Source organism: Lissotriton helveticus, chromosome 3_2, assembly GCF_964261635.1.
Source record: "Lissotriton helveticus chromosome 3_2, aLisHel1.1, whole genome shotgun sequence".
NCBI classification, from domain to species: domain Eukaryota; kingdom Metazoa; phylum Chordata; class Amphibia; order Caudata; family Salamandridae; genus Lissotriton; species Lissotriton helveticus.
Window position 1 is genome coordinate 174,867,337 of NC_136062.1, and position 26,913 is coordinate 174,894,249.

Consider the following 26,913-nt stretch of genomic DNA (forward strand, 5'->3'; position numbering starts at 1 on the left):
ACCCGAGAGACCTCAAGAACTTCCGGCCCATCTCCCTGCTTCCGTTCCCAGCCAAGGTCATCGAGAAGATCGTCAACAAACAGCATCCTGGACCCATCCCAGTCAGGGTTTGACAGCAACCACAGCACCGAGACTGCCCTCATCGCCGCCACCGACTACATCAGGACCCTGCTGGATTATGGTGAGCCCGCGGCCCTCATCCTCCTGGACCTCTTCGCCGCCTTCGACACTGTCTGCCACCGCATACTACGCACACGCCTCCATGACGCAGGGATCCGAGACAAGGCCCCGGAATGGACCACCTCCTTCCTCTCCGGCAGAACCCAGAGCGTCCGCCTCCCCCCATTCCGATCCAAAGCCTCCAAGATAATCTGCGGCGTACCCCAGGGATCATCCCTCAGTCCGACATGGCCCCGCTCACACAAGTCGCCAGACAGCACAACCTCAACATAATTTCCTACGCCGACGACACTCAACTGATCCTCTCCCTCACCAAGGATCCCCTCACTGCCAAATCCAACCTCCACGAAAAATTGAAGGCTGTCTCCGACTGGATGAAGATCAGCTGACTGAAGCTGAACACGGACAAGACGGAGGTCCTCATCCTCGGCTCCAACCCTTGAGCCTGGGACGACTCCTGGTGGCCTACGGCACTGGGAGCAGCCCCGACACCGATCGACCACGCACGCAACCTGATAATCATCCTCGACTCAACACTCTCCATGACCAAGCAAGTCAACGCAGTCTCCTCCTCCTGCTTCAACACCCTCCGCATGCTACGCAAGATCTACAGGTGGATCCCGACAGATATAAGAAGAACAGTCACCCAGGCCCTCGTCAGTAGCAGACTCGACTATGGAAACGCCCTCTAGGCGGGAGCCCCGGCCAAGCTCATCAAACTACTGTAACGCATTCAAAACGCCTGTGCACGCCTGATCCTCAACGTACCACGCCACAGCCACATCACCCCCCACCTGTGAAACCTGCACTGGCTCCCCATTAACAAGAGGATCTCCTACAAGCTCCTCATCCACGCACACAAGGCACTCCACAAGACCGGCCCATCCTACCTCAATAGAGGACTCTTCTTCTGCATCCCCAACCGCCAGCTCCGCTCCACCGACCTCGCCCTCGCCCTCATCCCTCGCATCCGAAGAACAACCAGCGGTGGCAGATCGCCCTCCCACCTCGCCGCCAAGACCTGGAACACCCTCCCACTGAGCCTACGTCAGACCTAAGACCTGCTGACCTTCAGGAGGCTACTCAAGACCTGGCTGTTCGACCAGTAGCGTCTCCCCCTCCCCTTTTATCCCCCAGCGCCTTGAGACCCTCACAGGTAAGTAGTGCCCTCTACAAATTCTTGATTGATTGATTAATTTACATAATATTTATGTCCCACGATATTTGTGATTTTGATGTTTTGTCAGTGATATTTGCTGTACTCCTTGTTCTAAATAAAGAATTGTGAAAATCACACACACAACCAGAGAATGTTCTCCAAGACTTTTTCTCAGTGTATCTAACCAAGAACCCTTCAATTGTCCTAGGCTTTCATTCATTATACAATGTATCAATTTGAATGATCAAATAAACTGTAAGAATCCATGCTAACCCAATGTATTAGTAAAATGAGAGAAATTTTAAATGTATTCCCTAGTAGATTGTTTCCTTGCGGTCGTTTCCTACTGGTGCATATCCTGAGAAGCATGTACTTATGTAGAATGTATGAATGTGTTGTTAGAAGTCCTATAAAAGGACTTGAAGATTTCTATGTACAGGAGATCTTTATTCTCCACCCTTAGAGGGCACATCTATGTTGGATTTTATTTAGAACTGTAAGCAGTTCTCTTGTGTGCTTTGCTACTGAATTTATTTATGGCATGCTCTATGTGATTTGCCTATTAATTCGTTATATAAAGCATTAAAACAACATCTATTGTCTGTCATTCTTACAAGAATGTACCCTCACCTGCTACTGAGCTTAATCAATTAGACCGAAGTGACGGCTACAGTCAGGGATACCAAAGTCCATTTCGGGAATACACGGCTCCCCACCATAGCTGTTAGCGTGCTCCATGAGTTGGATTTTAGTATACGTTTGCACACTGCCACCTCCAAGCAGAAAGCCTTGACTGTTTGACCTCATTAACTCCTAAGAGTCAAAGCCCAAAGATGAGTTACTAGGCAATCGATCTTTATATACGAGGCACAGCCGTAATACTTGTCACAAGTACTGCCAAATTAACGTTGAGTCCCACAGGCCCTAGAGAGGCCTGAAAGCTAGAAGACATTAGAAGGACCAGAAAGATCAAGTTCATTTTCCCTCAGTTTAGTATTTTATCCGAATAGTCAAATCTCACTGCCTCATTTTTTTTAAATGAAAGAAACACAACTGGTTGATTCTTTCAGCACATTTAAAGTATCCCATTGCTTTAATTCATTAGTGTTCGCTTGTTACAGCCATTCTGATTCAGTAATTTTACAGACTTTTGAAATTAAGAGACAAGTCAGAGAGCAGGCGATAAGACAGACAACGAAGGACAGAGAGAAAGTGCTACCACAGAAAAATAAAATAGTTACATTAGAAAAAGCTAGTTAACAGTGTTCAGTTTAAGAAAGTTGTGATTGAAACTGCAAAAGTAACACCTGCAACAGAAAAATGTCATTCTCATGTGGCATACCATCGTCCGGGACCTAGGGTCAGATTTACTAAGTGCTTGTTTTGCCTTTGCATGACGCAAGTTACCTCAAGGCAACGCAAGTCTGATAGTGGGATTTACTAAGCACGCAAAGAAACCTTGCATGGCTTTGCGTGGTTTAGTAAATCCAAAATACCTCAAGGGAGGGATGTATTCCATGGGTGGCATTTGGGTGTTCATACTCATTCATCCATCCATGAATTTTGGAGCATACACAGATTTACAAAGAGATGTAAACCTGTGAATGTGTCAAAATGATATGGCTGCCAGCCCCAGGCGTAACGAGGAGGAAGTAACAAGGCTTTATAGTTCCTTGTTACTTCCGTTTTCTATGTGTGAGGCATTGAGCATCACACATAGAAAAAGGAAAATGCCTTTAAGGATTGTGTTTGTGCAGGAAGGTGCCCCATCCTGCACAAAAACAATCCTGCCTGTAATGCAGGCACCTTTTCATCATGGTGCCCAACTCCCAGACCATCTATTCGTTATGGCTTTACTACACTTACAATGTCTATAAATGGATTTAGACACTATAGGGGGATAGGGCTCGTGCCTCTGTACCCTCACCTTAGGATTAGTGTACCCTGCTAGAGGGGTAACTTACCTAGGCCTTAAACAGTAGATTGCAGGCATGGCACGCGGTGGTGTGTGCATTGCTGACTCCTCACTTTTCTCTGCACTGACACACGGAGCCTGCTGTGGCAGAGTGTGTGGGTTAAGGTGCAGGGCCTCTAAGGGTGGCACATTAGGTGCTGCAGCCCTCTGAGGCCTTCCTTGGTCACATTACCCTTGGTACCCATTGTACCTTTTACAAGGGGCTTATGTGGGGCCAGGGATGTGCCAATTGTGGATACAAGGGGACAATTTTGCAAAACAACACAGACCCTTGGAACCTGATTGGTAGGGTCCTAGGGCACATTAAGTCGGGTTGCATCAGATGTCAGGCAAAAAAGGGGGGTAACAATGCAAAGAAGGGGCACTTTCCTACACGCCCGATCTGACCTGGACATCATTAGAGTGATGTAACCTGATTAATATGTTTAGTATGGGAGAAGGGACGCCCATTGAGCCATGGGCCTCCCGTAACATCTACCTTGGGACTAAATCAAAGGTTGTCTTTAGGTCAACGAAGGCTACATACAGATCGTCGTTTTTGCAGCTGGATGTATTGCCATAATATAAGTAAGAAGCAGAAAACTTGATCGGTGGTGCTGATATTGGCTCCAAAGCCAGCTTGAAAAGGGGGTAAAATCCGCTCTTGGCGCTTGCCCAATGTTTGCTTGCAGAAGATTTTTTGCAAATTGTCCAGGAGACTTATCGGCCTATAATTTCCAGGAGTACCTAGCTAGGTCTTCCTTTTCATAAATCAGTATAACATGCGCCCCCACCCAAGAGTCTGGTAGATCAGCCCCATTAAGAATGGAATTTGATAGCACAGTAATATAAGGTGTCCACAAGGAAATGCCCGACTTGTATAAGACTCTCGGAATCGTGTTTGGTCCCAGGGCCATACCCATACATATATCAATTACATTTCTGTATCATATTTCTGTTTATGAAGTTGGTGTGAAACTATAACGCAGTACTTAAAACAGAGCTAATCATTATACAGTATTCGAGTTAAGAGTAAAGAGGGAGCAAAACGAAAAGGAGTGGCAGAAGCAACATCCAAAGTGAAGCATACTTTTGTGATATTTCACTTGCATCATAAAACCCCAGAAAAGTATTATAGCCTACATTGAATTTGCCTACATTTTTATTACCTTTGAAATAAAGATTTTCCATTAAAGCCAAAATTAGCTGGAGCTAAAAGTCGAGTAACTTAATTCAAATTGTCACAAATTACACAAGGCATTCAGGGATACGGCTCCGACATTTAAAGTGAAGCGCTAGTGACCTCCAGCCACGTGCTTTAATATTCAGACCATAAGGAGCCGGTGCCCTAGAAAGGCAGATATCTGTGAGATACAGATGGGGCGAGGGTGTTAAGAGGAGCTTCGAATCGTGAGCCTCTGATGCATTAGCTCTGACTCCCTCTCATGTTTTATTCCACAAGCCCTTCCCTTCCCCCTGTTTTTACTCTCCTCGTCCCATTCCCCTCCCCGAAGACCACATCAGTGCAGTCTTTAGCCTGCATGCTTGGCTGCAGCCGTCACATCCTGTAAGTGTCACGAGGAAGCAAAGCACTTAGCTCCTGTTCCCAGTGCCCTCACTTGCAGAGTGAAAGAGTGCTCCTTTTACCGTTCGGATAAAACTTTTCCGCCTTAAAGGAACATGCCGCAATTTTTTAACACTTTTTACTTACATTTCCTTGTCTTTTCTATATACCCCATCAAACACCGGGACATTAAAATGACAGTCTCTTACTCTCTTTGTGCTCTTAAGTAGTTGTTTTGGGTAATTTTATTTTTATTTATCTAAGGCTACCTTTACCCTGTGACTTCATCCATGGCTTGATAAGAGTCCTGGCCTGTCTTCTGATTGAGCACCAGTATTCATTTCTACTGGGCAGTACTGCAGGGATTTGGAGAAATTACAAAAAGTTATCTCTTTTTGCTTGGAGACCTCTTTCTGTACTTTCTGCCGTTTGTACCAGGTGTTCCACTGAACTGATCATTGGATATGTCTCCAGTCTGAGTAGAGAGTGCTACACAGTATTTCCTTTACGGGATTGTCCTCTCTGCAACCTGCCCCCGCTTCCTTGGGCCATCCCAACAGTGGCAAGCCCCCAGTTTGTATGAACACTGCCATTCAAATTTGGCCCCAAAGACCCAGCTGCTGTGCTTGATAAGTGCAAGCTGTTGCCAGTAGGGGATTCCTGCCAACAGTAGGTGGGTACTGCCACCTCTTACATACCATGGCAGCTAGAGTCTAGATTTCAATGTCTTGAGCAATCAGTTGAAGGTAAACTTTACCATCCATTCAATCAATCAATCAATCAGGGAATTGTGAAGCGTGCTACTGACCCGTGAATGTCTCAAGGCGCTGGGAGCAGGGAGCGGGGGGTGCAGCTTCGAGCTTCTCACCAAAATAGTGTGAATGTAATAAATGCAATAAATGTATAATACCTGCTGTGACAGTCAAATCACCTAGACCAATGGTTCTTGAAGAGCACGTTTACAGTAAGATTCTTTTCCACCACTGATGGGCCTAATTCCCTTTCAAGGGAGATTATCTAACCTCTACTACTTACTTGCCTTTTTCAAGCAAGCAGTTATTTTTAAGCTGTTCATTTAAGAAGTTTTAAATTACAATTCTATAGAGACCAAACTCAACTTCCCTACCTGCTCACAACTGAAAGTTATCACTTATTAAATGCAACACCGTAATCCAATGTTGTCCTATGGGAGAGAAAGGCCTTGCAATAGTGAAAAAGGATGTTTAGAGTATTCCACTACCATGACATGTAAAAGTTAAAAGTACATGTCTAGCTTTTTAAATACACTGTACCCTGCCATATAGGCTGTTTAGGGCCTAACCTAGGTGTTACTTATATGTATTGGAAAGGAAGGTTTAGGCCTGGCAAAGGGTCTATTTTGCCAGGTCGTAATGGCAATTTAAACTGCACTCACAGGCTGCAATGGCAGACTTTAGACATGTTCAGAGGGCCACTTAAATGGGTGGCAGGTAGTGCTGCAGACCTACTAGTAGTATTTAATTTCCAGGCCCTAGGTACATGTCATACCACTTTATTAGAGACTTACAAGTACATTAAAGGTGCCAATTGGGTGGAAGCCAATGTTACCAAGTTTTAGGGAGAGAGCACAAGCAGTTTAGCACTGGTTAGCAGTGGTAAAGTGTACAGAGTCCTAGAAGCCAACAAAGGTGTGTTCAGAAAATCAGAGGCTGAAGGCAAACAGTTTGAGGATGATCCTGCAGAGAGAGCCACGTCCAACAGGATTATACTAACAAGCAACAGTTAACTTCCACTCTCAGATCCCAGCTTTCCCTTTAGTCCTTCATTGACTGAATATTTGCCTTTTACCCTGCACAGTGCTCTGCTGCCTTTTGGTGAGTTTGCACTATACAGATACCATCTACACACATGCATAATACTACATATGATGCATATTCGGGGTAGGGGGCAGTAAACCTTATTTTAGCATAGCCAGATCATAGGTGCAGTTTTTCTAAGCTCATAAGCAGCAAAGCAAGATTTAAGGGTTTTCATATCAACATAAAGGGCAGCAATTATCTTCAAAGTACAGTGGAAACCTATAGAGGCAGAGGATGTGCTGATCCAGCAGCAATAAATAATGAAGAGAAACACATTAGCCTGACACCTGGCTTCAAAATGGAGCCAAGCAATTTATGGTTGAGCAAATGAGTGGTCACATTTATGAGATTAGTCTGGAGAATTACCTTCAAAATCTCTAAACCACACTTCTCTAAAGCTTGAAAATTTTTATGATGTATAAATATGTTGCATTTATCTTCCATAGTCAGTCAGAGCTCTTTGACCATACCCCCTCTGAGCAGGAACATTGTCAATACTAGACTCATTATGGTCTAGCTTGACAGCGCAGCTGTCGCCAGACAATTATGTGAGCATCACTAGAAAGTAGCTTTGGCTCCACCCACATGTTCAGAGCCAGGATACATGTTTTGATTGGGCAGATGCTGTGTGTTTCCACAAAAAAGTGCTTTGCATCCATGCAGCTGTAATTATTTTGTTTATTTAACCAGTTACCTGAGCTCAAACTTTCAGGGGCACACACATGATATTAGAATGCTATTTAAGTGTCCTAGATAACTAGATAATTTATGTTGTTTTCTCTGCCAACAGCACAGAGGGAGGAGGCAGTCATTAACCTACATGTTTTTTAGAGCTGGCTTGACAGTGCAACTATCCCCTGACATTTTAGCCTGCACCAATATTATTCTACAGTTATCTGATTCTACATAAATACACAACTATTCCCATGCTTATTAATTGTAATGCTTCACGTTACCACACATTACTTGAAAGCCAGACTAATTAGCATTGCCAATGCTTGTCTATGTCTTATTATTAGGACGTCATTGATGGGGCACAACATAAAACACAATGGCTCGCACTCCAGGACTGTGAAATGCCTTGAGATTTATAGGCGAGTTCTGATTGAAATGATCTCCCTTTTCAGTTTTAGAAAGGTCTGTGTAATCCCACCGCAAACCACAGTCCAAAAGTGTTGTTATTACTGATTATTTAACCTAATGGTGAGTGTTTCACTCTACCAAATCAAGGTCTGCGTATCAATGTGAAAACTAGATCCCTTCTGTGCAACTACTTAAATATATGTTTGTTTTGCATCTCTGTCTTGTAGATAATGCTGTGTCCACAAAAAGAGTCTGAGGAGACACCAGAAGGGAGCAACCAGTGGGTACACAGATACGCTGGTTGTTGTGCCATGGCTTCTCATCATCAGTGATCACTCTACCGGGATGGCCCCGTTACTGTTGTGGGAGTGCTGCATTGTGTTGACTTACCCGCTTGCTCTTGTTTACTGAGATCATAACAGAGTCCCTCCATCTACCTTTCTAACTGTGCCACTAAGACACCAGGTTGTGGCTAAGTGCCTCATGCTGTAGCCTGCTGGTCCACTATATTTCAGCAGACAAAATCTTTGTCACTGACTAAAAACGTGTCTGAGAAGCCTGTGTGACTTTATTTGATTGTAGCCCCCACAACATACTAAAAACCGCTAGACATCTTTACAGCTTTATCAAGAGGGGGTGACAAGTTTCACTGGCTTTTGTTTTCTGACCTAAAGATCATTATGTGCAGGTGGTAGTGCCAGAATCATTATCACACTTGGACCTAATAGTTTAGAAACATACCAGCTGTACTTTATCTCACATGCAGGTATGACTTCTTCATGCAGCAGAACCATAGTCTTTTGAAACATACCAAGTGTACCTTATCTTGCATAAAGGTATGACTTCTTCATATAACAAATCCATGACATTGCCAAACATACTGAATGTACCTTATCTCGCATGCACGTATGGTTCTTCATGTAACAGATCCATGGTCTTGCCAAGCATATTGGGTGCACCTAATGTCGCATGCCTGTATGACTTCTTCATGTAACAGATCCATGGTCTTGCCAAGCATACTGGGTGCACCTTATGTCGCATGCCTGTATGACTTCTTCATGTAACAGATCCATGGTCTTGCCAAGCATACCAGGTGTACCTTATCTCGAATGCAGGTATGACTTCTTCATGTAATAGATCCACAGCCTTGCCAAACATACCGAGTGTACCTTATCTTGCATGCCAGTATGATTTCTTCTTGTAACAGATACATGGTCTTGCCAAACATACCGGGTGTCCCTTATCTCGCATGCAGGTATGACTTCTTCATGTAACAGATACATGGTCTTGCCAAACATACTGGGCGTCTCTTACCTCGCATGCATGTATAACTTCTTCATGTAACAGATCCACAGCCTTGCCAAACACACCGGGTGTACATTATCTCGCCTGTAGGTATGATTTTTTCATTAACAGATCCACAGCTTTGCCAAACATACTGAGTGTACCTTATCTCGGATGCAGGTATGACATCTTCATGTAACAGATCCACGGCCTTGCCAAACATGCCATGAATGAAGCGTGTCCTCTTATCCTCCTTGACTTACTGTATGCGTTCGATACTGAGAAACATGACAATCTACTAAACCCACTTGAAAGGAAAATGGGGTTATCAGGGACCGTCCTACAATGGTCTACTTCATTCCTCCATAACAGAACCCTAAAGAGTCACGGTCAACCAATCTCTGTCCAAGCCCCCTGCGGTCACCCTGAGGGTACCACCGGGATACTCCCTCTCACCGAATCTCTTCAACTTATCCATGAAACCGCTAACAGACTCCTTGACATCCTCTAACATTCATTATCACACGTATGCTAATGACACCCAATTGTACCTGAAAATCTCCTCCCCAGATGACATCACAACCCTCAACACTATACAAAATACACAGAATTGGCTTACTCGCAACCATCTCAAACTTAACGCCGTCAAAACAGAATTCCTCATCAGTACTCCAGCTAAACACAATCTCAAGATCGACCTATGAATGGAGCACCTAACTGCCCTCAATTGCACACCTCACATTATAGATTCTGCAAGATCTCTGGGAATTAAACTAGGCAAACACCTACACATGCAGAACCACATCAGTACCGCCACCAAAGGAGCAAACTATCAGATAAGCATCCTAAGGAAATTAAAATACTTCCTCACCCAGGAGGGTCTTAAATCTGCGGTCCAAGTCCTAGTCATTCCCAGGCTCCATTACAGAAGTGCAACGCTGAGTGACTTCCCAGTTACAATTTGACCCTCTACGGGCCTTTATCAACGCTGCTGCCAGATTTGTCACCTGAACAAAAAGAAACAAATACATCTACCCTGATCTGAAATCCCTGAACTGGCTGGCTCCCTTATGAGGCAAGTTAATTCAACAAAATATTGTATGCATGACTCATATAGCCATACATTTCAATATTCCTAGGTACTCTGCACAAAAGCTAGAATAATCAGGCGGATGTAGCTTATCGCGAAATACCTGCTCCCTGCTGCTGAAACCACAGTTTTTTCCACAAAAAGAAAACGTGCAACAGAGCCTTTTCAGGTATCGCCACAAAATGATGGAATTCTTTGCCACAGGAAATCTGTCTGATTCCGTACACCACCTTCTTTAAAAAAGAAGTGAAATCATTTCTGATGAACAAATTGTTGGCCTTAGATCATACTATGTGTCGCTTGATCTTACCTTTGTTTATTTTTCATTTGCTGATCATGACTACCACCCTGCTGAGCTCCTTTGGAGGTATTGTTCCTCAATTTGTTATTGCTCTCTGACTGTATTTATTTTGTATTTGCGATTATACTTGTGTCTTTACCTGTTTCTTACTCCTCCCCCTGTAAAGTGCTCTGATACCCTCACGGGTCATGTTCGCCCAATATAAAACCTTATAATTATAATAAAAACAAATAATGCAGGTATGACTTCTTCAAGTAGATGATCCACGGCCTTGCCAAGCATACAGGGTGCACATTATCTCACATGAAGGTATGACTTCTTCATATAACAGATCCAATGTATTGCCAAGCACACCGGGTGCACCTTAAATTGTATAGGGTGCAAGTAATTGAGGCTTAGCGTCTTCTTACCACTCAGTATCGGCAGTGGTGTGCTCGGCGTTGCACTCAACAAGACTCTGATTGCTTTGCAACCCCTGGGCTCAATAACCCGAAGAAGTAGAACCCTTCGGTATACCCACCTGCATATGGGGTAAAATACACACGGAATGTTTGGAAAGTGCCCTGCTAGGTCTGGTACGTGCATCATAAAACTACAAATAAATGTTAAATAAAATATTTATTTGAAATGAATTAGACATAAGGGGTCGTGTTGAATGTCCTGTAGTGCACATAAGGACTGTTGATGGTTCGCACATACACGATCTTAATTGAAGGAATAATGGCTTCTGGAGAATCAAAGACTTAAAAAAAATACTCTGTCTAACCAGACGAAAAATGCACTGGCTGCGCTGAGACACAGATTTGTGTTACCGGCCTCTCCAAGTGTAAAAGTTGCCTCCCCGCAGCCCTTCTCAGCCCCCAGAGTCTTGCCTTCTAGGCTGCAAGCCAATCCGCGTTCAGATTCGATGTTTCACCCTTCAGTGGAGCTGAATTTAACCAGCACCCAGACATCAACTATTTATGATAGCGCAGTAAGTAATCATTACCAATTCATAACAGCCTGAATTAACAAGGGCCCCTTCATCTCTGGCCACCGTTGTCTTTGTCTGTATGAGACTTCTGAAAAGGGAGTACAAGGGGCTTTACACGCATTTTGAAAGAGTCACGTTTGATCTGCTGGAATGGAGAGAAATGCATAAAACACATTATGAAGAGAGAAGTGCACATTTTCAGTATAATTTGGCAACTGTGTCCTGTCTCCTTCCAGTAAAGACACATAAGAGCCAAGCCTAAAATAAATTAAAGTAGGTTGAGAGAAGTCAAGAACAAATTCCCTTTTGTAGAAGTGCTGGAATTCTACTGTATGTCTGATTTGTCAAGCTGTACGGGGCCACAAGTGCAATCAGCAATGTAAATACCGCATGCACGGGTGACGGGGATTATTATATGAGCAAACCCCATATCCCGATTGTTCAGGTTGCTTTTGGGAATCGATGCATGGGTGAGTGGAGTTATTTCCTCAAAGGCAGTGTGGTAGAGGAAGTGTCATCACACATCAAACCTAAGGAAGAGACCTCAAGAACTTCCGGCCCATCTCTCTGGTCCTCTTCCCGGCCAAGGTCATCGAGAAAATCGTCAACAGACAGCTAACCCGATACCTCGAAGAAAACAGAATCCTGGACCCTTCCCAGTCAGGGTTCCGCAGCAACCACAGCACCGAGGCTGCCCTATTCGCCGCCACCGACGACATCAGGACCCTGCTGGACAACGGTGAGACCGCAGCACTCATCCTCCTAGACCTCCCCGCCGCCTTCGACACTGTCTGCCACCGCACTCTACGTGCACACCTCCACGCCACAGGGATCCGAGACAAGGCTCTGGAATGGACCACCTCCTTCCTCTCCGGCAGAACCCAGAGCGTTTGTCTACCCCATTCCGTTCCAATGCCTCCGAGATCATCTGCGGCGTACCCCAGGGATCCTCCCTCAGCCCGACACTGTTCAACATTTACATGGCCCCGCTCGCACACGTCGCCAGACAGCACGACCTCAACATAATCTCCTACGCCGACGACACTCAACTGATCCTTTCCCTCACCAAGGACCACATCATCACCAAAGCCAACCTCCACGAAGGAATGAAGGCCGTCGCCGACTGGATGAAGATCAGCCGTCTGAAGCTGAACTCGGACAAGACGGAGGTCCTCATCCTCGCCTCCAACCCTTCAGCCTGGGAAGACTCCTGGTGGCGGACGGCACTGGGGGTAGCCCCGACACCCACCGACCACCCACGCAACCTGGGAATCATCCTCGACTCAACGCTCTCAATGACCAAGCAAGTCAACACCGTCTCCTCCTCCTACTACAACACCCTCCGCATGCTCCGCATGATCCACAGATGGACCCCGACAGATACAAGAAAGACAATCACCCAGGCCCTCGTCAGCAGCAGACTCGACTACGGAAACACCCTCTACGCGGGAGCCCCGACCAAGCTCATCAAACGACTACAGCGTATCCACAACGCCTCGGCACGACTGATTCTCGACGTACCACGACACTGTCAATCACCCCCCACTTGAGTAACCTGCACTGGCTCCCCGTCAACAAGAGGATATCCTTCAAGCTTCTCATCCACGCACACAAAGCACTCCACAAGACCGACCCAGCCTACCTCAACAGACGGCTCTCCTTCTACATCCCCAACCGCCAGCTACGCTCCATCGACCTCTCACTCGCCACTGTCCCGCACATCCGAACAACAACCACCGGCGGGAGATCCTTCTCCCACCTCGCCGCCAAGACATGGAACACCCTCCCACTGAGCCTACGACAGACCCGAAACCTGCTGACCTTCAGGAGGATACTCAAGACCTGGCTGTTCAATCAGTAACGCCCCCCCTCCCCAGCGCCTTGAGACCCTCGCGGGTATGTAGTGTGCTTTAGAAATTATTGATTGATTTGTTGATTAATCACATACCCTTTGCCAGCCATTGACAGCAAAGGGAACATTACCTTTGACCATGATGACCCACTTATGACGCAAGTGTGACATTTCTTTTTTTCAAACATCGATCATATAATACTGTACTTAGTCTACAGAAATATTAAAGCACTGCTTGTATTTAAAAGTTGAGGGTCCAGATTACTCCACAAAACTGTTTTACTCGGTGGATGGTAATGTTAATCCTCTGGTCGAAAATAGATGACGTAAAGTAATCCGTTTCTGCCCAGCTGGGAGGGAATATGGTTTGAATGGAGAGGAACCCCTGAGACACCCCCTCCGGCATAATGCATAGGTTACTACCAAATGAGGGTGGGTATCGGACTCCAGGTGATGCCAGCCTAGTACATCGCCCAGAAAGCACTAGGCGTAGTTTGGTCTGTTTTTTAACAGTGTCTGTGCACTGTACCTGCCAGTTCTGTGGTGCCAAGTTGGTATTTCTAGCTAGCGAGAACAGAGGGCAAGATTGCCTTGGAACAGAAAATGCCCTATGCTATTGTGATCCTGGCCACCTGCTGTCGGTAAGAGTCCTAGACAAGATGTGGCAGTTAGAGTCCAGGTTAAGGTGTGGCGTAATGGCTAGAACGGGCGACTTTGAATCTAGGGAACAAACCAGGGTTGAGTCTCGGCAGGGATGCTCAAACATTCTGTGATTCTGGGCAAATCACTTAATCTCGCCGTGCTTAAAAATTAATGTGTCCAACTGTAATGCAACCGGTGCTCATGTAAAACGCTCTGATACCTTCTGGTTGAGTTCGGGCTATATAAATCTGGAAAAATTAAAATTTAACAATCCCACGTCGCGACAAGAGCCTATGCTAAGAGTGTAATGTTTCGGCCAACATCTGTTACACCAACCTTTGGATATTTAAATAATACAGATTTAATAGATTGGTTACGAGGGTGAACTTCAGATTTGGCAGATCATGTTAAAACACATTACACGACAAGCAGGGCATTAGTGGGGCTTAAGGGAGCAATGGAAAGGGAGAGGAGTGCGGATTTTTAAGATTAAATAGTAAGAGGAAACTAGAAATAACGCATTTTTAAAAAAAAGTCACAACAGAGAAGAGATTGGGTGTGCACGTGTTTTTGTCTGTGTATATGTAAAAATCCCAGCTAAAAATCGACAGATACCCCATCATACCCAACAGAGAGCACCTGCATCCAACTATTTACCAGAGTATACATTCATTACTGGGGTGTAATACCCCAAATGCGCCCATGAAGCTATGCACTGCATATTCTTGAACCCAACAGACAAGAAGAGCTGTCGAAACAGTAAACTGAGCGAGGATGCTCTGCACCAATGCTTACCCATGATAAGATCCAGGAGAGGCTCACCTGAAGTTCAGCTTCTGTACGGTGGTCACAGCCTCACCTGCTCGGCTTTAACCTAGTTCCTTGTTCAGGAAGGGCAACCACAACTATTGCAATATTGGCTTCACTGAGTGGTCTTGTCCTAGACTAATACATTACTGGAAGCACGTGTGATATAAAACGATCTTGTGCCATGTCTTTGCCCCATCAGCTTCGATGATCCTGCTCCTTTAATAGCTGATATGATGAACCATTGGAAGCAGTGGTTTGCAATGTCACTGGCGGTTGCCACATTTTGCATACCTAGGAAGTGGAAGTCATATGTTCCGTAAAAAAAGAAATGACTGGGAGAAGGAACTGATGAGAATGGAGTCCCAAATAACATTGATATAGAAACTGACATACAAACTGAACTATCAGCTCACTACATTTAAAACGTTATGGACCATTTCCTACTAGATTAATTAGATGGCTTTCTTCCAGTTTAAAACATCATGATTAGACACTACCCTTCACAGCATGCATATAAGGTGTTTGAATGACTTTCTACTTCAATGCAGTACCACCTAACCACACTCAAAACTATAGGCCCAAAGGAAAGATTTTAAAAGTTTCTAGTTTTTCGAGTGACATTATTGTACAGTACACTTGGAATTTAATCAATCAGAGTACTCTGATTTTTGAAGAGCACGGCTAATCATCCACGAGGATATCCAGACATTTGGATGAGTCAGGTCTTGAGTCCCTTTCTGCATGATGATGTTCGGAGGAGCAGTGGACGGTCGTTCCAGGGCTTGGCAGCGAGGTAGGAGAAAGAGCGTCATCCGCTGTTGTTTCAGCAAATGCCTGGAATGTGTGCGTGGGTGAGGGATGCAGAGCGCAGGTGTTTGGAGGGTTGGTGGAAGTTCAAGTGGTGGTTGATGTATGCTGGTCCTTGGTCATGCAGGGTTTTGTAGGCATGTGTCAGCATCTTGAATTTGCATCTTTTCTGGAAGCGAAGCCAGTGGATGTTCCTGAGGTGGGGATGATGTTGCTCAGTTTGGGGAGGTCGTGGATGAGTCTCGTAGAGTGCATTGCCGTGGTCCAGATGGCTGGTGACTAGGACTTGGGTGACAATTTTCCAGGGTTTGACGGGAAGCCATCTGAAGATCTTTTGGAGCATGCAGAGGGAATGGAAGCAAGCGAAGAAGAATTCTTTGATCTGGCATTTAATGGGGAGTCTGCTGTCCAGTATGATGCCAAGGTTGCGGGTCCGATCTGTATTGTGGGTCCGAGTTCAGAGGACCACCAGGTTTCGTTCCACAGGGAGGTGTTGTTTTGGCCTGGGCAGAGCACGGGGAGTTTCACTGCGCAAATTCCGCAGAGTTGCAGATAACCTCTGCCAAATTCCGCAGAGTTCCGCGCGAGGGCAGAATATTGCTCGGCCACCCCTAAAATAGTCCCCTAGGCTGCTGAGGGTCATTGGGGGCCAAGAACCCCTATTGTTGCCACAAGTAAGTCCCCCACAGTTTCTCAACCACTCTGCATAGGGGCCTCCTGGCGCACCACTGGTTGGGGGATGAAGCACATTTACTGAAGGTAGTTGGGGGTAAGAACCTCTATTGTTAGTACAAGTAAATCCCCCACAGCACGATTGCTGAGACGTCGGAGGAGGACCTGCCCTCTTTCTCAACCACTCTGCAAAGGCGCCTCCTGGTGCACTATTGATTGGGGAATGAAGTCCCTTTGGCTGCTCAGGGTTAATGGGGGACAAGAACCCCTATCATTGTCACAAGTAAGTCCCCCACAGTGGGATTGCTGAGACCTCATCGGAGGCCCACCATTTCTCAGGGTTTTTAGTAAAGACAGGAAGATTGGCGCTCAGACTAGTTTGTGTGGTGTCTACTATGCTCAGACTGTGCACGGCCCTGCCAGGTTGGGGGAAATACCCTGTAACCCCTGTAAATGTGTGAGTTGAAAACCCACACGAATAATGAAAGCACAGTCCTGGGCACACGTAACAAGGTTGTAACAATGGTTGAAATGTCTCATCCCAAACTCTACTGCACCGTACATTATTTTGATCATGATTTTAATTCCTCTTTTAAGGGTGTGCAATTTTAAACAATGCAGAGTTGCTCTTCGTTCCCTACAAATGTTACCCAATGATGATTTATGTTTTAGAGTGTGTCATTTTCTTAAATCATCTGTTTCCTATCTAAATGTGTGGATTTCTGTTGTGGGGTATATTTTAAACTTTTGCATGTTTTATCATATTATAAGTAATTTCCACTGCATGGATATTTTGTTTTACTTTTATAATTGTCTTTGACATTCAATTAAAAAATGTGTTTGGTGTTGATTTGAACTTGTACTACTATATCAAAAGATGTTGAAGCAAATAACTTTTGCTGCTGTTGATAACCCCTGAGTCTGCTGAGTCCACTAGAAATCACTAGCAAGGTATGACTTGTGAAAAGGTGCAGTGGGGTTGTGTGATAGCACACAAAACACCATTGCATGATTTAAAACCTTTCTGAATATAACAATAAAATATTACCATGAGTAGTTGCATAAACTAGTAGCTGTGAGTGTAGTTGCTACCTTTCTCAGAATCAAATACTAGCCATTTGTTTATATTTTGCCATCCCGGAAGGGCCCTGTGTTCGTTAGCAATCTTTTAGAAACAATGTAGACAGCTCTCAAATGCTTTTTAAGTGATTACTGCATGTGTTTGCTATTTTCGGTTTATAGTTCAAAAAGGGAACAAATACAGGATGTCACTACTTTCCCAATTGTTTACTGAAATAGACATAAAAATAAAGTCCAGACTAGTAAAATGCCATATTTCCATTGGTGGGCTGTAGGGAATATGGCACAAGTCAGTTTTTACCATGTTATTTCCATGTCTTAGTTATGCCCCACTTCTCTTTACAACTAACAGTATGGTGCGCGAGGTCATTGTGTATGAATAATAGGGACTGCTAGCCCAGCTTTCATAACACTGTACATACTGCAAACAATGCACAGTGGGCTGGTATAGGCAGACTAGAAATGGCCTGACATACAAGCCACTACCTGCAGAGAACAATGATTGCTCATGTAGTAGGTCTGCTGTATTTTGTTAATCAATTGCTATTTCGCTTTGTACTTATTTAAAGGCCACTATAGCCTTAGCATTATTGCTCACTTACACATATTTTAGATAAGTTTCCATTTTGTTATCGCGTGTTATTCTCTTCACGGTTTAGTTGAAGTGTTCTAGTAAGTGTAGTCTCGTCCTGAAGCTGGCACTCTGTAGCTGGATCTCAGACTGGAGTGGAGCTCGCTCTAGCTCTCAATACATGTACATCATTCCAAGGCCTGAATATTAGCGCCTGTGTTTATGCTTCTGATTTATCCTGAGTTCCCTCCTCCATTCCATTGTATGTAGGAAAAGGGCATAATTGTAGCACAAAAATACATAGATTTTAGCATCACATACTCCAGTTGATAAGAGGCAAAGCTCAGGTCGCTTGATTAGGCAATTGCCTTGCTTCTTTTTAAATGCTTCTTGCTTGTTTTTGTATTACATATTTCTGTGCTCTGTCTCAATTATTTGTGATTTCTTTTACAGAACCAGGTGCATTGTGTGCTGGGAAATGTCCCCCCTCGAGGAGCAGGACGAGAGCCAGCTTGGACCTTTCACCATGGGCCCCGCGCCAAAGGTAAGGGATGGTGAACCAAATTTCGGTGATGTTTATCTGTGCTTACTGTATTTTTTCTTGCTTGCTCTGCATGTATTGTCTCACATTGTTTGTAATGATTTAAAAAGTGCACTGAAGGTGTCGTCTGGGTAGGAAATGATTGGAATCTAGACTCATTGGGTAGGAAGGAAATAGAAGGAATCCAGAGACAAAGATTGTGTGTGCACAAGTCCATGGTTTAAAGCGAGCATGATCTAGAAACAGTGTGGAGATGGGGAAGATTGGCTAGACGCTAGAACCCAAAGTACATAACCACAATGATGAGTATGTGTGAAAGAGAGGCCCTCTGAGCTAGCTACCCGACTCCTATGCTAGCTCCATCAGTGCCCACAACCACAGGTCAGCCGAACGCAAGGAGGTCTTACAGTGTGCATGTAGAGTACCTTTCCTCCTGTTCTTCACGAGATCAGCTAAACATTTTGACTGAAATAACTCTTGCCTCCTGTTTCCTTTCCTCCCGCTCCACGAGAGGGTCAGCACATCATTGTCCTTGTTTTCTCTGTGTGTGAATGAATAAAGCAATTGGTAGCCGAGAAATCTAAGCATAGCAAACAAAGGGGCTCCTGCGCACTTTGTGTACCCCAAGCATGGTAAAGCTATGAGCAAATATCTAAAACAGTGAATGGGACTGACTAATTAGGATGGATAGGAAGATGTTGGTTTTGGAACAAAGGGCCTCATTATGATGGCCGAGGGACCGCCACTGACTGACTGTCAGTGGCTGTCCCTCAACCATCGTAACATGGATCTCCGTCTGCCATATTACAATCCTCATGGACGGGTAATGAGCAGAAACACCGAAAGCTGTAGAGTCCTAGCATGAACACGGTCTAGTGTTCAAGAGTGATGTAACACACTTTACACCCACCCACCACAGACGTCATGGTGTCACATGACGCTGCTAATAAAAGGGGCCGAGCGCACGTGCTCATGGCCATTCCCACTACCCCTAACTGGTATCTGTGTCCACATCATTGCTGCTATCCACCATGCGGGCCTAGGGCCCTTCGCAATGCTACACTGGCGACGAGGCCGGTAGTGCAGCCCATGCGTGCCACTACCCACAGCTGATCTGGAAGAAAAAGGGGAAGAGAGCTGCCCGCCTGAAGGGCATCCCCTGCAGCGAGGCGCAACGCGCCGAGAAGCCAGTGGGCACGTCGGAGCCCCACAGCAAGCCGACCGGAGCCCACCCGCGTCGACCGCCACCAACGAGTGCCACCAGAACCAGCGGACCGCCCAGTGCCCACCTGCGACGGCCGCGAGGCTGCAACCCCCACCGGAGAGGTGCACGGGCCGGGCGGAGCCCACCCGCCACGACCGCGACGGAGCATCTGGCCCGCCGGCCGAAGGTGAGCTCCAGGGGCGAAGTGCCCGCCATGAACTATGCCACGTATAAGCAGGACCGGCAGAGTCCACCCGCGGCCTGCCCGAGTCGTCCCCTGCCTCCGCCGCGTGTGTGCTTAGAAGCGGCGGGGCACAGAGACTGAAGACGGCGTGAAATAAAGTGCGGCCGGACCCGCAATCACCAAAAACAACGAGGGGGAGGGAGCGGAGTAGCTAACCGCCTCCCGACCCCCCTCGCAACGTGATCCGGGCCAGCGGAGCCCACCCGCGGCCCGCCGGTGGCATCCCCAGCGAAGAAAGACTCTGCAGCGCCAGCGGAGCCCACCCGCGGCCTGCCGACGGCACCCCCACGAGGAAAGACACTGCAGAGCCAGCGGAGCCCACACGCGGCCTGCGACAAGCAAGGCAGGTCTCCGCCGCGCAGCGCGTGCAAAGTGAAGCTGCTGCGGCGGGAGACCGGAGAGTGGAGCCTCATCAGCATTTAAAAAGGCAGAGCCGGCGGAGCCTACCCGCGGCCTGCCTCAAGCGCCCCCGCCCAGGGAAGAGTGACCGGAGCGACGCGCTCCCCCACCAGAGCAGAGAAGCATCAATACACACCCCCGCCCGCGCGAGGACTGCCGGAGGCTGCCGCGAGCGAGGAGGGTGGAGAGGGTTGCAAAGCCTGCATGCGGCCAGCGCCGCCGAGTACAAGTGTGCCCCCACCTCCTCGGCTCCCTGGCGGAGGAATGAAGCGTCCATAAGCTGCCAGCGCCGCTGAAAGTGAAAATAACCGTGCCCCTCCCGCAGAGACAGTAAATAAAGTGCCGGGGCACCAGGCAAGAACCCTGGACACACCTACCCACAGAACTGCCTCGCTATCATGCCTGCTCACTCCCACCCCAAAAGTACACAAAACTGAGAAAGAGACTCACCGGGAGGACAGTTTGAAGCAGGTTCCCAGCAGCAGCCCCAGCCCCCTGTGCACTGAGAGAGACAGTAGAGTGCACATCAGGGGAAGACAAGACCCACAAGACAGGCTGCTACCAAATCCAGCAATCACTGCCACCCAGTGGCCAAAAGCAAAAGTGCACCTACATCAACAAGAACTAAAACAAGCATTGCACAACGCAAGAGAAATCAGCAGCAGCAAGTGGCAACAGACTGAGTAGCGCCCCCAGGGAAAGCATCTAGACTCCCGCAGCAAGAAAGCATCTAAACTCACGCAGCAAGTAAGTGCGCAACAGCGCAGAAGACACCCACACACACCAGCAAGGAGTCGGCGGCTGCCACTTCCAACGCGACGTGGGAAGAGGCGCGAACGTCTCACTACGCATCCAAGCACTCACAGGACGTCTGGAGGAAACGACTGCCAAGCACTGGAAGAACGTCCAGGGAAAAGACTGCCGCGATCAAAGGACGGAGAGAGCAGCGACGCCTTGTGGCCACAGGCGCTCACCGCAGCATCAACTACTCCCGCCAACGGTCCAAAGCATCAAGTACCTGACGACAGCCAAAGCAGCAAGTACCCAACGTCACGCAACAGGCGTCCCAGAACCCTGAACAGTAAGTGCGCAATCAACGCGCCACGTGGCGACGCACAGCCACCGCAAGCAGAAAGAAGAGCGCAGGCAGCGCCATCGCGCAGAACAATTGTCGCGGACAACCACACAACATGGCGCCTCCCAGGAGCCGATCTGCAGAATGGTCGCCCATCAAGTGCTGACCCGCGACAGGTCCATGGCGCCTCCCAGGAGCCGATCCGCAGAATGATCGCCCATCAAGTGCTGACCCACAATGGGTCCCCAGGAACTGTTGTATCGCAACGTCCGACAGGACGACCGAAAGCAACCTGCCAGGCATCGGCAGAAGTGGACCGCCAAACGGTCCAGGACGTTCAACCATGAAAAGGTCTACGGACGTGGACCCACGAACGTCACCAACAAGCATCAAGAAAAGAAAGCATCAAGTAAAAGAAGGTTCGCGACACCAACTCTGGCTGCTGAGGAAGAAGGAGAAAGTGTCCCCGACGGGGACAAGACCAGGGGTGCACATGCAGAGTGCGCGCACTGCATGGAGGACCCAGGTCAGGAGAGAAGACACAAGATCGGTCCAAGTGATGTCGCGATGCAGGAGGAAGAAAAGGAGAGATCTGAGTGGCACGTCTGCCACCGCGAAAAGGAAGGAAGAAAAGAAGAGATCCGTGTGGCACATCTGCCACCGCGAAAAGGAAGGAAGAAAAGAAGAGATCCGTGTGGCACATCTGCCACTGCGAAAAGGAAGGAAGAAAAGAAGAGATCTGAGTGGCACGTCTGCCACTGCGAAAAGGAAGAAAGAAAAGAAGAGATCTGAGTGGCACGTCTGCCACTGTGAAAAGGAAGGAAGAAAAGGAGAGATCCGAGTGGCACGTCTGCCACCGTGAAAAGGAAGGAAGTATATCCATGTGGCCTGTTGCCACAGTTAAGAGTAGAAGGAGAAGTCAGTGCGAAGCAACGTCCCCACAGTGAACCAACTAAGGAAAGAGAGAGGAGTGCAGGAAGAACACTCACACTCCCGAAGAGAAGGAAGGCGACAAGTGCCAGGACAACGGTGCGAGGAACACGAGGCCGGAAGAACGCCAGTGGCAAAGAAGACCAGCTGATAGACGATGTTTCCGCACACCCAGGATCTGCGGAGAGGAGCAAGCAAGACCGTTTGTGACATCCACCTTTGGGGTCACACGGACACTGGACACATGCCAGCCGTGGTGACTCAGGGGCAGAGGCCTCCGGGACGCAAGTCCCCGCGACGAGAGACGGTCCTCCGACGCCCATCCGAAAGGTCCGGGGAGGGCGAAGACATCGCAAGCAAAGACAGAAACCAACAGCTACCTTGGGACGAGGCTGCGGAATCTGAGGTGAGACACATCGTCTCTTCCATACCCCCACTGACGGCGGCGTAGGAACAACTGATGTGGCACATCCAGCCCAGCGCAAATCCGAGAACGAGGACCTCAAGGATATCCCGTGGCAGGGGAACACCGACGAGAGGGGTCATCCTGGTGAGAGGGATGCCTTGCAACGGATCTGCCTTTTGCCAAGTAGGACACAGACTACAAGTGAAGCTAAGGCCGAGACCGGAAATCGTGCATCATTCCCCGGCGAACGACAAAAACTCTAACTGCACCCGTCGCCGTGGAAGTTAGCAAGAGAAGGACTGTGAGGACAATTCTGTCGCAGAGTCGTCAATAGACTGGTTCCATCGAGCACCCCAAACCGGTGCCACTGTGAACTGATGTTCCCCGCAGCAGATTGAACATCATCTGTGATTCCAAGCAGCGGCGGATAAAAGGACTCAGCGGAAGTTGAACACTTTACTGCATCCTGATACAGTTTGTTTTTCCCACAGGTTGATTTCTGTATGTGGGTTTTTCCGATTAAAAAATGGGAGGGATGTAGAGTCCTAGCATGAACACGGTCTAGTGTTCAAGAGTGATGTAACACACTTTACACCCACCCACCACAGATGTCATGGTGTCACATGATGCTGCTAATAAAAGGGGCCGAGCGCACGTGCTCGTGGCCATTCCCACTACCCCTAACTGGTATCTGTGTCCACATCATTGCTGCTATCCACCATGCGGGCCTAGGGCCCTTCGCAATTCTACAAAAGCCACAATCCCGACAGGCGGTCTTTATCCGACTGCCCTTCGAACCTCCCTCTAGTCCCAGAAAAGTGTTTGTGCCTGTCAGGCACCGCTATAGAGGTTACAATATCCCTTCCTGTCAGTCATTCTGCGGCGTCAAACTGCAGCAAAACAGCAGGCTAAAACAGATTTGGGGGTCCGTAGCAGACCCCCCTAACCCTCCGGGCCAAGGACATAGGCCCTGGGGCAACATATGCTGCCCACTTACATATCCCTACACCATGTGGTAGGCACCACATGATGCCTGCCATATAGTGCAGGGATATGTGTGGGGTGTCTGTTTTGTCTTGCAAAGGGGGCTACAGAGCGCAGCACCCACCGCAATGAAAAACATGAGCAATGAGACCGCCACGGTGGCAGTCTTATTCTAATATACCATGTGGGACCACTGCCTTGTAGGCAGGCAGTCCCAAATATGATTGGATGGCGGGCGGATGAAAGTCCATCCGCCATCCGGATGACCCCATAGTACTTTTGACAGAGAGATTAGAAAACTTCCAAAAGGCGATAAAGGATCCTAGAAACACAATACAAGCCAAACAGTGATCTCTTTTTTTTTACCATGGCACGAGGAGGCAAATAAATGCTAAGATAAGTCCCAAGTCCGTGGTATAAAACATACTCCGGAAAAGCTGGAGTATCAGATGTCGCCTTAGGGTCAGAGTTATTGCTTATGCTCCTACATCTCCATCTCACACATTTATTCTCTCCGATCAATGAACCATAAGGTAACGTGAAAGACAGTAAGGACCCACGGGGGAAGGATTTAATGGCAGACAGTGCCAGTGATGCATCTGCAAGACTGACAGTGGATTGAGCACAAGGGTGAATTGCACAAGCGAGCACTGCAATGGGGATTACTGACAGTAGACAATCTAATTGAAATGTGTGAACAGTGAAGCAAGCCGCAAACTCCAATACTTAGGAGAGGTCTAGAGAAAGAGTGCTTCGCCCTAGTGGTGTATGGAGATCCTATAGTCAAAAAATGACAGCAGACCGAGTGACTAGGAGACTCTTCCCCTCCCTCACTGTAACATTGCAGACAATGAAGACCTCACCCTGCTCCTTTCTAATGTCCTCCTTCTCTTGGGAGATTAGCCTGCTCCTGGGGGTTGGATTCACCGTTCATATCTTTTGAGAAAACTCAACCCAGACCTGTGAAGAGTTGCAGTGTGCTATTCAAGTGTACAGGTCAAACAGAGCTCAAGTGAATTAACTACTGTGTTTAGTGGTACCTAGTGAAGTCAGAGATCGATTGATTGAAAAGTCAACATGGCAAAAGCTGGAAACAATGGGGTCCGGAATGCGGTAAAGGCTGCGATGTTAAATACGATTACAGATAAGTGCCCAGAGCGAAAGGTTTGGACCAAGATTTCAAATTGCAACAAAATTAAGGCTCAATCACCTGCAGATTATTTAGACAGGCTAAAGGAGGTTTTTGAGAAATACTCCGGTATTGCCTGTCCAATGGAGAGGGCTCAAAAACCTGTAGGTGCCGCCTTTGTACATGGATTTTTACTGAATGTGCAAAGTCAACTGATGACAACATGCATTGGATGGCCAACTAAGTAACTTGTAGAATCAGTAACCTTTGCCAAGCAGTCTGTGACTTCTAAGTAAAGAAAGAAAGAGAATGTTGAATCTTAATTAATGTCTTTAAAATTGTAGAGCATGCAACAAAGAGTGAAGGGAAGAGGGCTAGTAGCCGAGGAAGGGGTGAAATAAGCAGGTAATGGTAAGTGGGACAGAAAGGAGTAATAGTGGGAAGAGGAGCTTGGAGGAGAAGAGGAGAAGCCCAGGTATGTGGGAGGGTCATGTTTCTCGTGTAGTAAAGGGACGGTCCCAATGTTGTTTCAGATTTGTATGGTCTAGCGAACCTACCCGAATTTAACCAAATTACTCAGATCTCCTACCTTGAATCTTAGGACAGCAGAGAGATTCCAACTGCACCCCGAATACCCTGATCCCTGTAGATCAGAATGGTCTCTATGCCGATTGCATGATAAATGGTAAGTGTAACAATTGTCTTTTTGGTTCTTGATAATGATGATTAGACTATGTGCTTCGAAAACCTCTGTGTTCCCTTCATTACCTCTCTTGGGCTTGTCCATATACGCAGATATGCAGTCTGTATTCCACGCCTGCATTTTCTACACCATATTTCCTACCCCTACTCCAGCACCCATGGTCCCATTACAAATATGCCTACTTTCTTACTACATCCTGGCACTCCAGGTAGAGTGTTGGATCGGGATATCCTGTGTAAACTCAGCTGCATGGCTATCTGTACCCTGATGGAGTCAACCGCTTTGGTTCCATGTTTTAATATCGATTACAAAAATATAGATGAAAAAATATTGATGTAAAAATATTGATTACAAAAATATCGACTCCCTATATTTAAACAGGTAAGTACAATAATATTGACTCAAAAATATAGATGGAAAAAATATTGACTTTAAAAAATAACATAACTTAAATGAAATTAATTAACTAATATTAATAATAACAAAAAAAATTACATTTAATATATATTTGAACTAATTATAACAAATAAACTTAATTTAATAAATATAAACATAAAAAAAGTACATAGACATATATTTACTTAAATACATTTTATAAACTATTATCTTCATTTAATTTATAAACTTTAATTAGATCAAAATAAAATAAACACATATATAAATAATTTTAAATAAAATATTCTATATTTAATTAACACATTCAACTATTTAAAAAAAATAATACATACATTTAATAACAAAATAAAAACATTAGTAGTTAAAACGTTGGATAACGAAGGGGTAAAAATTACTATTCCCACTCAAGTGAGTACAACAGTAGGGAAAGCGCTGGATAGCCTAGGGGTAAAAATTACTATTCCCACTCCAATGAGTGCAACAGTAGGGAAAGCGCTGGATAGCGTAGGGGTAAAAATTACTATTCCCACTCCAGTAAGTGCAACAGTAGGGAAATCCCTGGATAGCGGAAGGGTAAAAATCAGTATTCCAACTCCAGTGAGTGCAACGGTAGGGATAGCGCTGGATAGCGGATGGGTAAAAATTATTATTCCCACTCCAGTGAGTGCAACAGTAGGGAAAGGGTTGGATAGCGTAGGGGTAAAAATGACTCTTCCCACTCCATTGAGTGCAACAGTAGGGAAAGAGCTGGATAGCGGAGGGTTAACAATTACTATTCCCACTCCAATGAGTGCAAGAGTAGGGAAAGCGTTGGATAGCGTAGGGGTAAAAATTACTATTCCCACTCCAGCGAGTGCAATAGTAGGGAAAGAGCTGGATAGCGGAGGGGTAAAAAATACTATTCCCACTCCAATGAGTGCAACAGTAGGGAAAGCGCTGGATCTCAAAACAATAAAAAAGAAAACCATCAACATTTTTATTAAATTTAATTTCCAATATTAACATAATTAATATATACATTTAAATATATTATTATTAACAA

At 46.4% G+C, this 26,913-nt stretch overlaps 1 protein-coding gene across 4 annotated transcripts in view; it reads left to right on the top strand.

Annotated features, from left to right (window-relative positions):
• LOC144826538 (uncharacterized) overlaps positions 1 to 26,913 on the top strand; it is a 1,868,758-nt gene that overhangs the window by 1,493,395 nt on the left and 348,450 nt on the right. For all 4 annotated transcript variants that reach the window (XM_078684973.1, XM_078684974.1, XM_078684975.1 and 1 more), the window contains 2 exons: positions 18,314 to 18,404; positions 25,374 to 25,457. In XM_078684973.1, the coding sequence (XP_078541099.1) occupies positions 18,314 to 18,404; positions 25,374 to 25,457 (175 nt within the window). The remainder of the gene's footprint in view (positions 1 to 18,313; positions 18,405 to 25,373; positions 25,458 to 26,913) is intronic.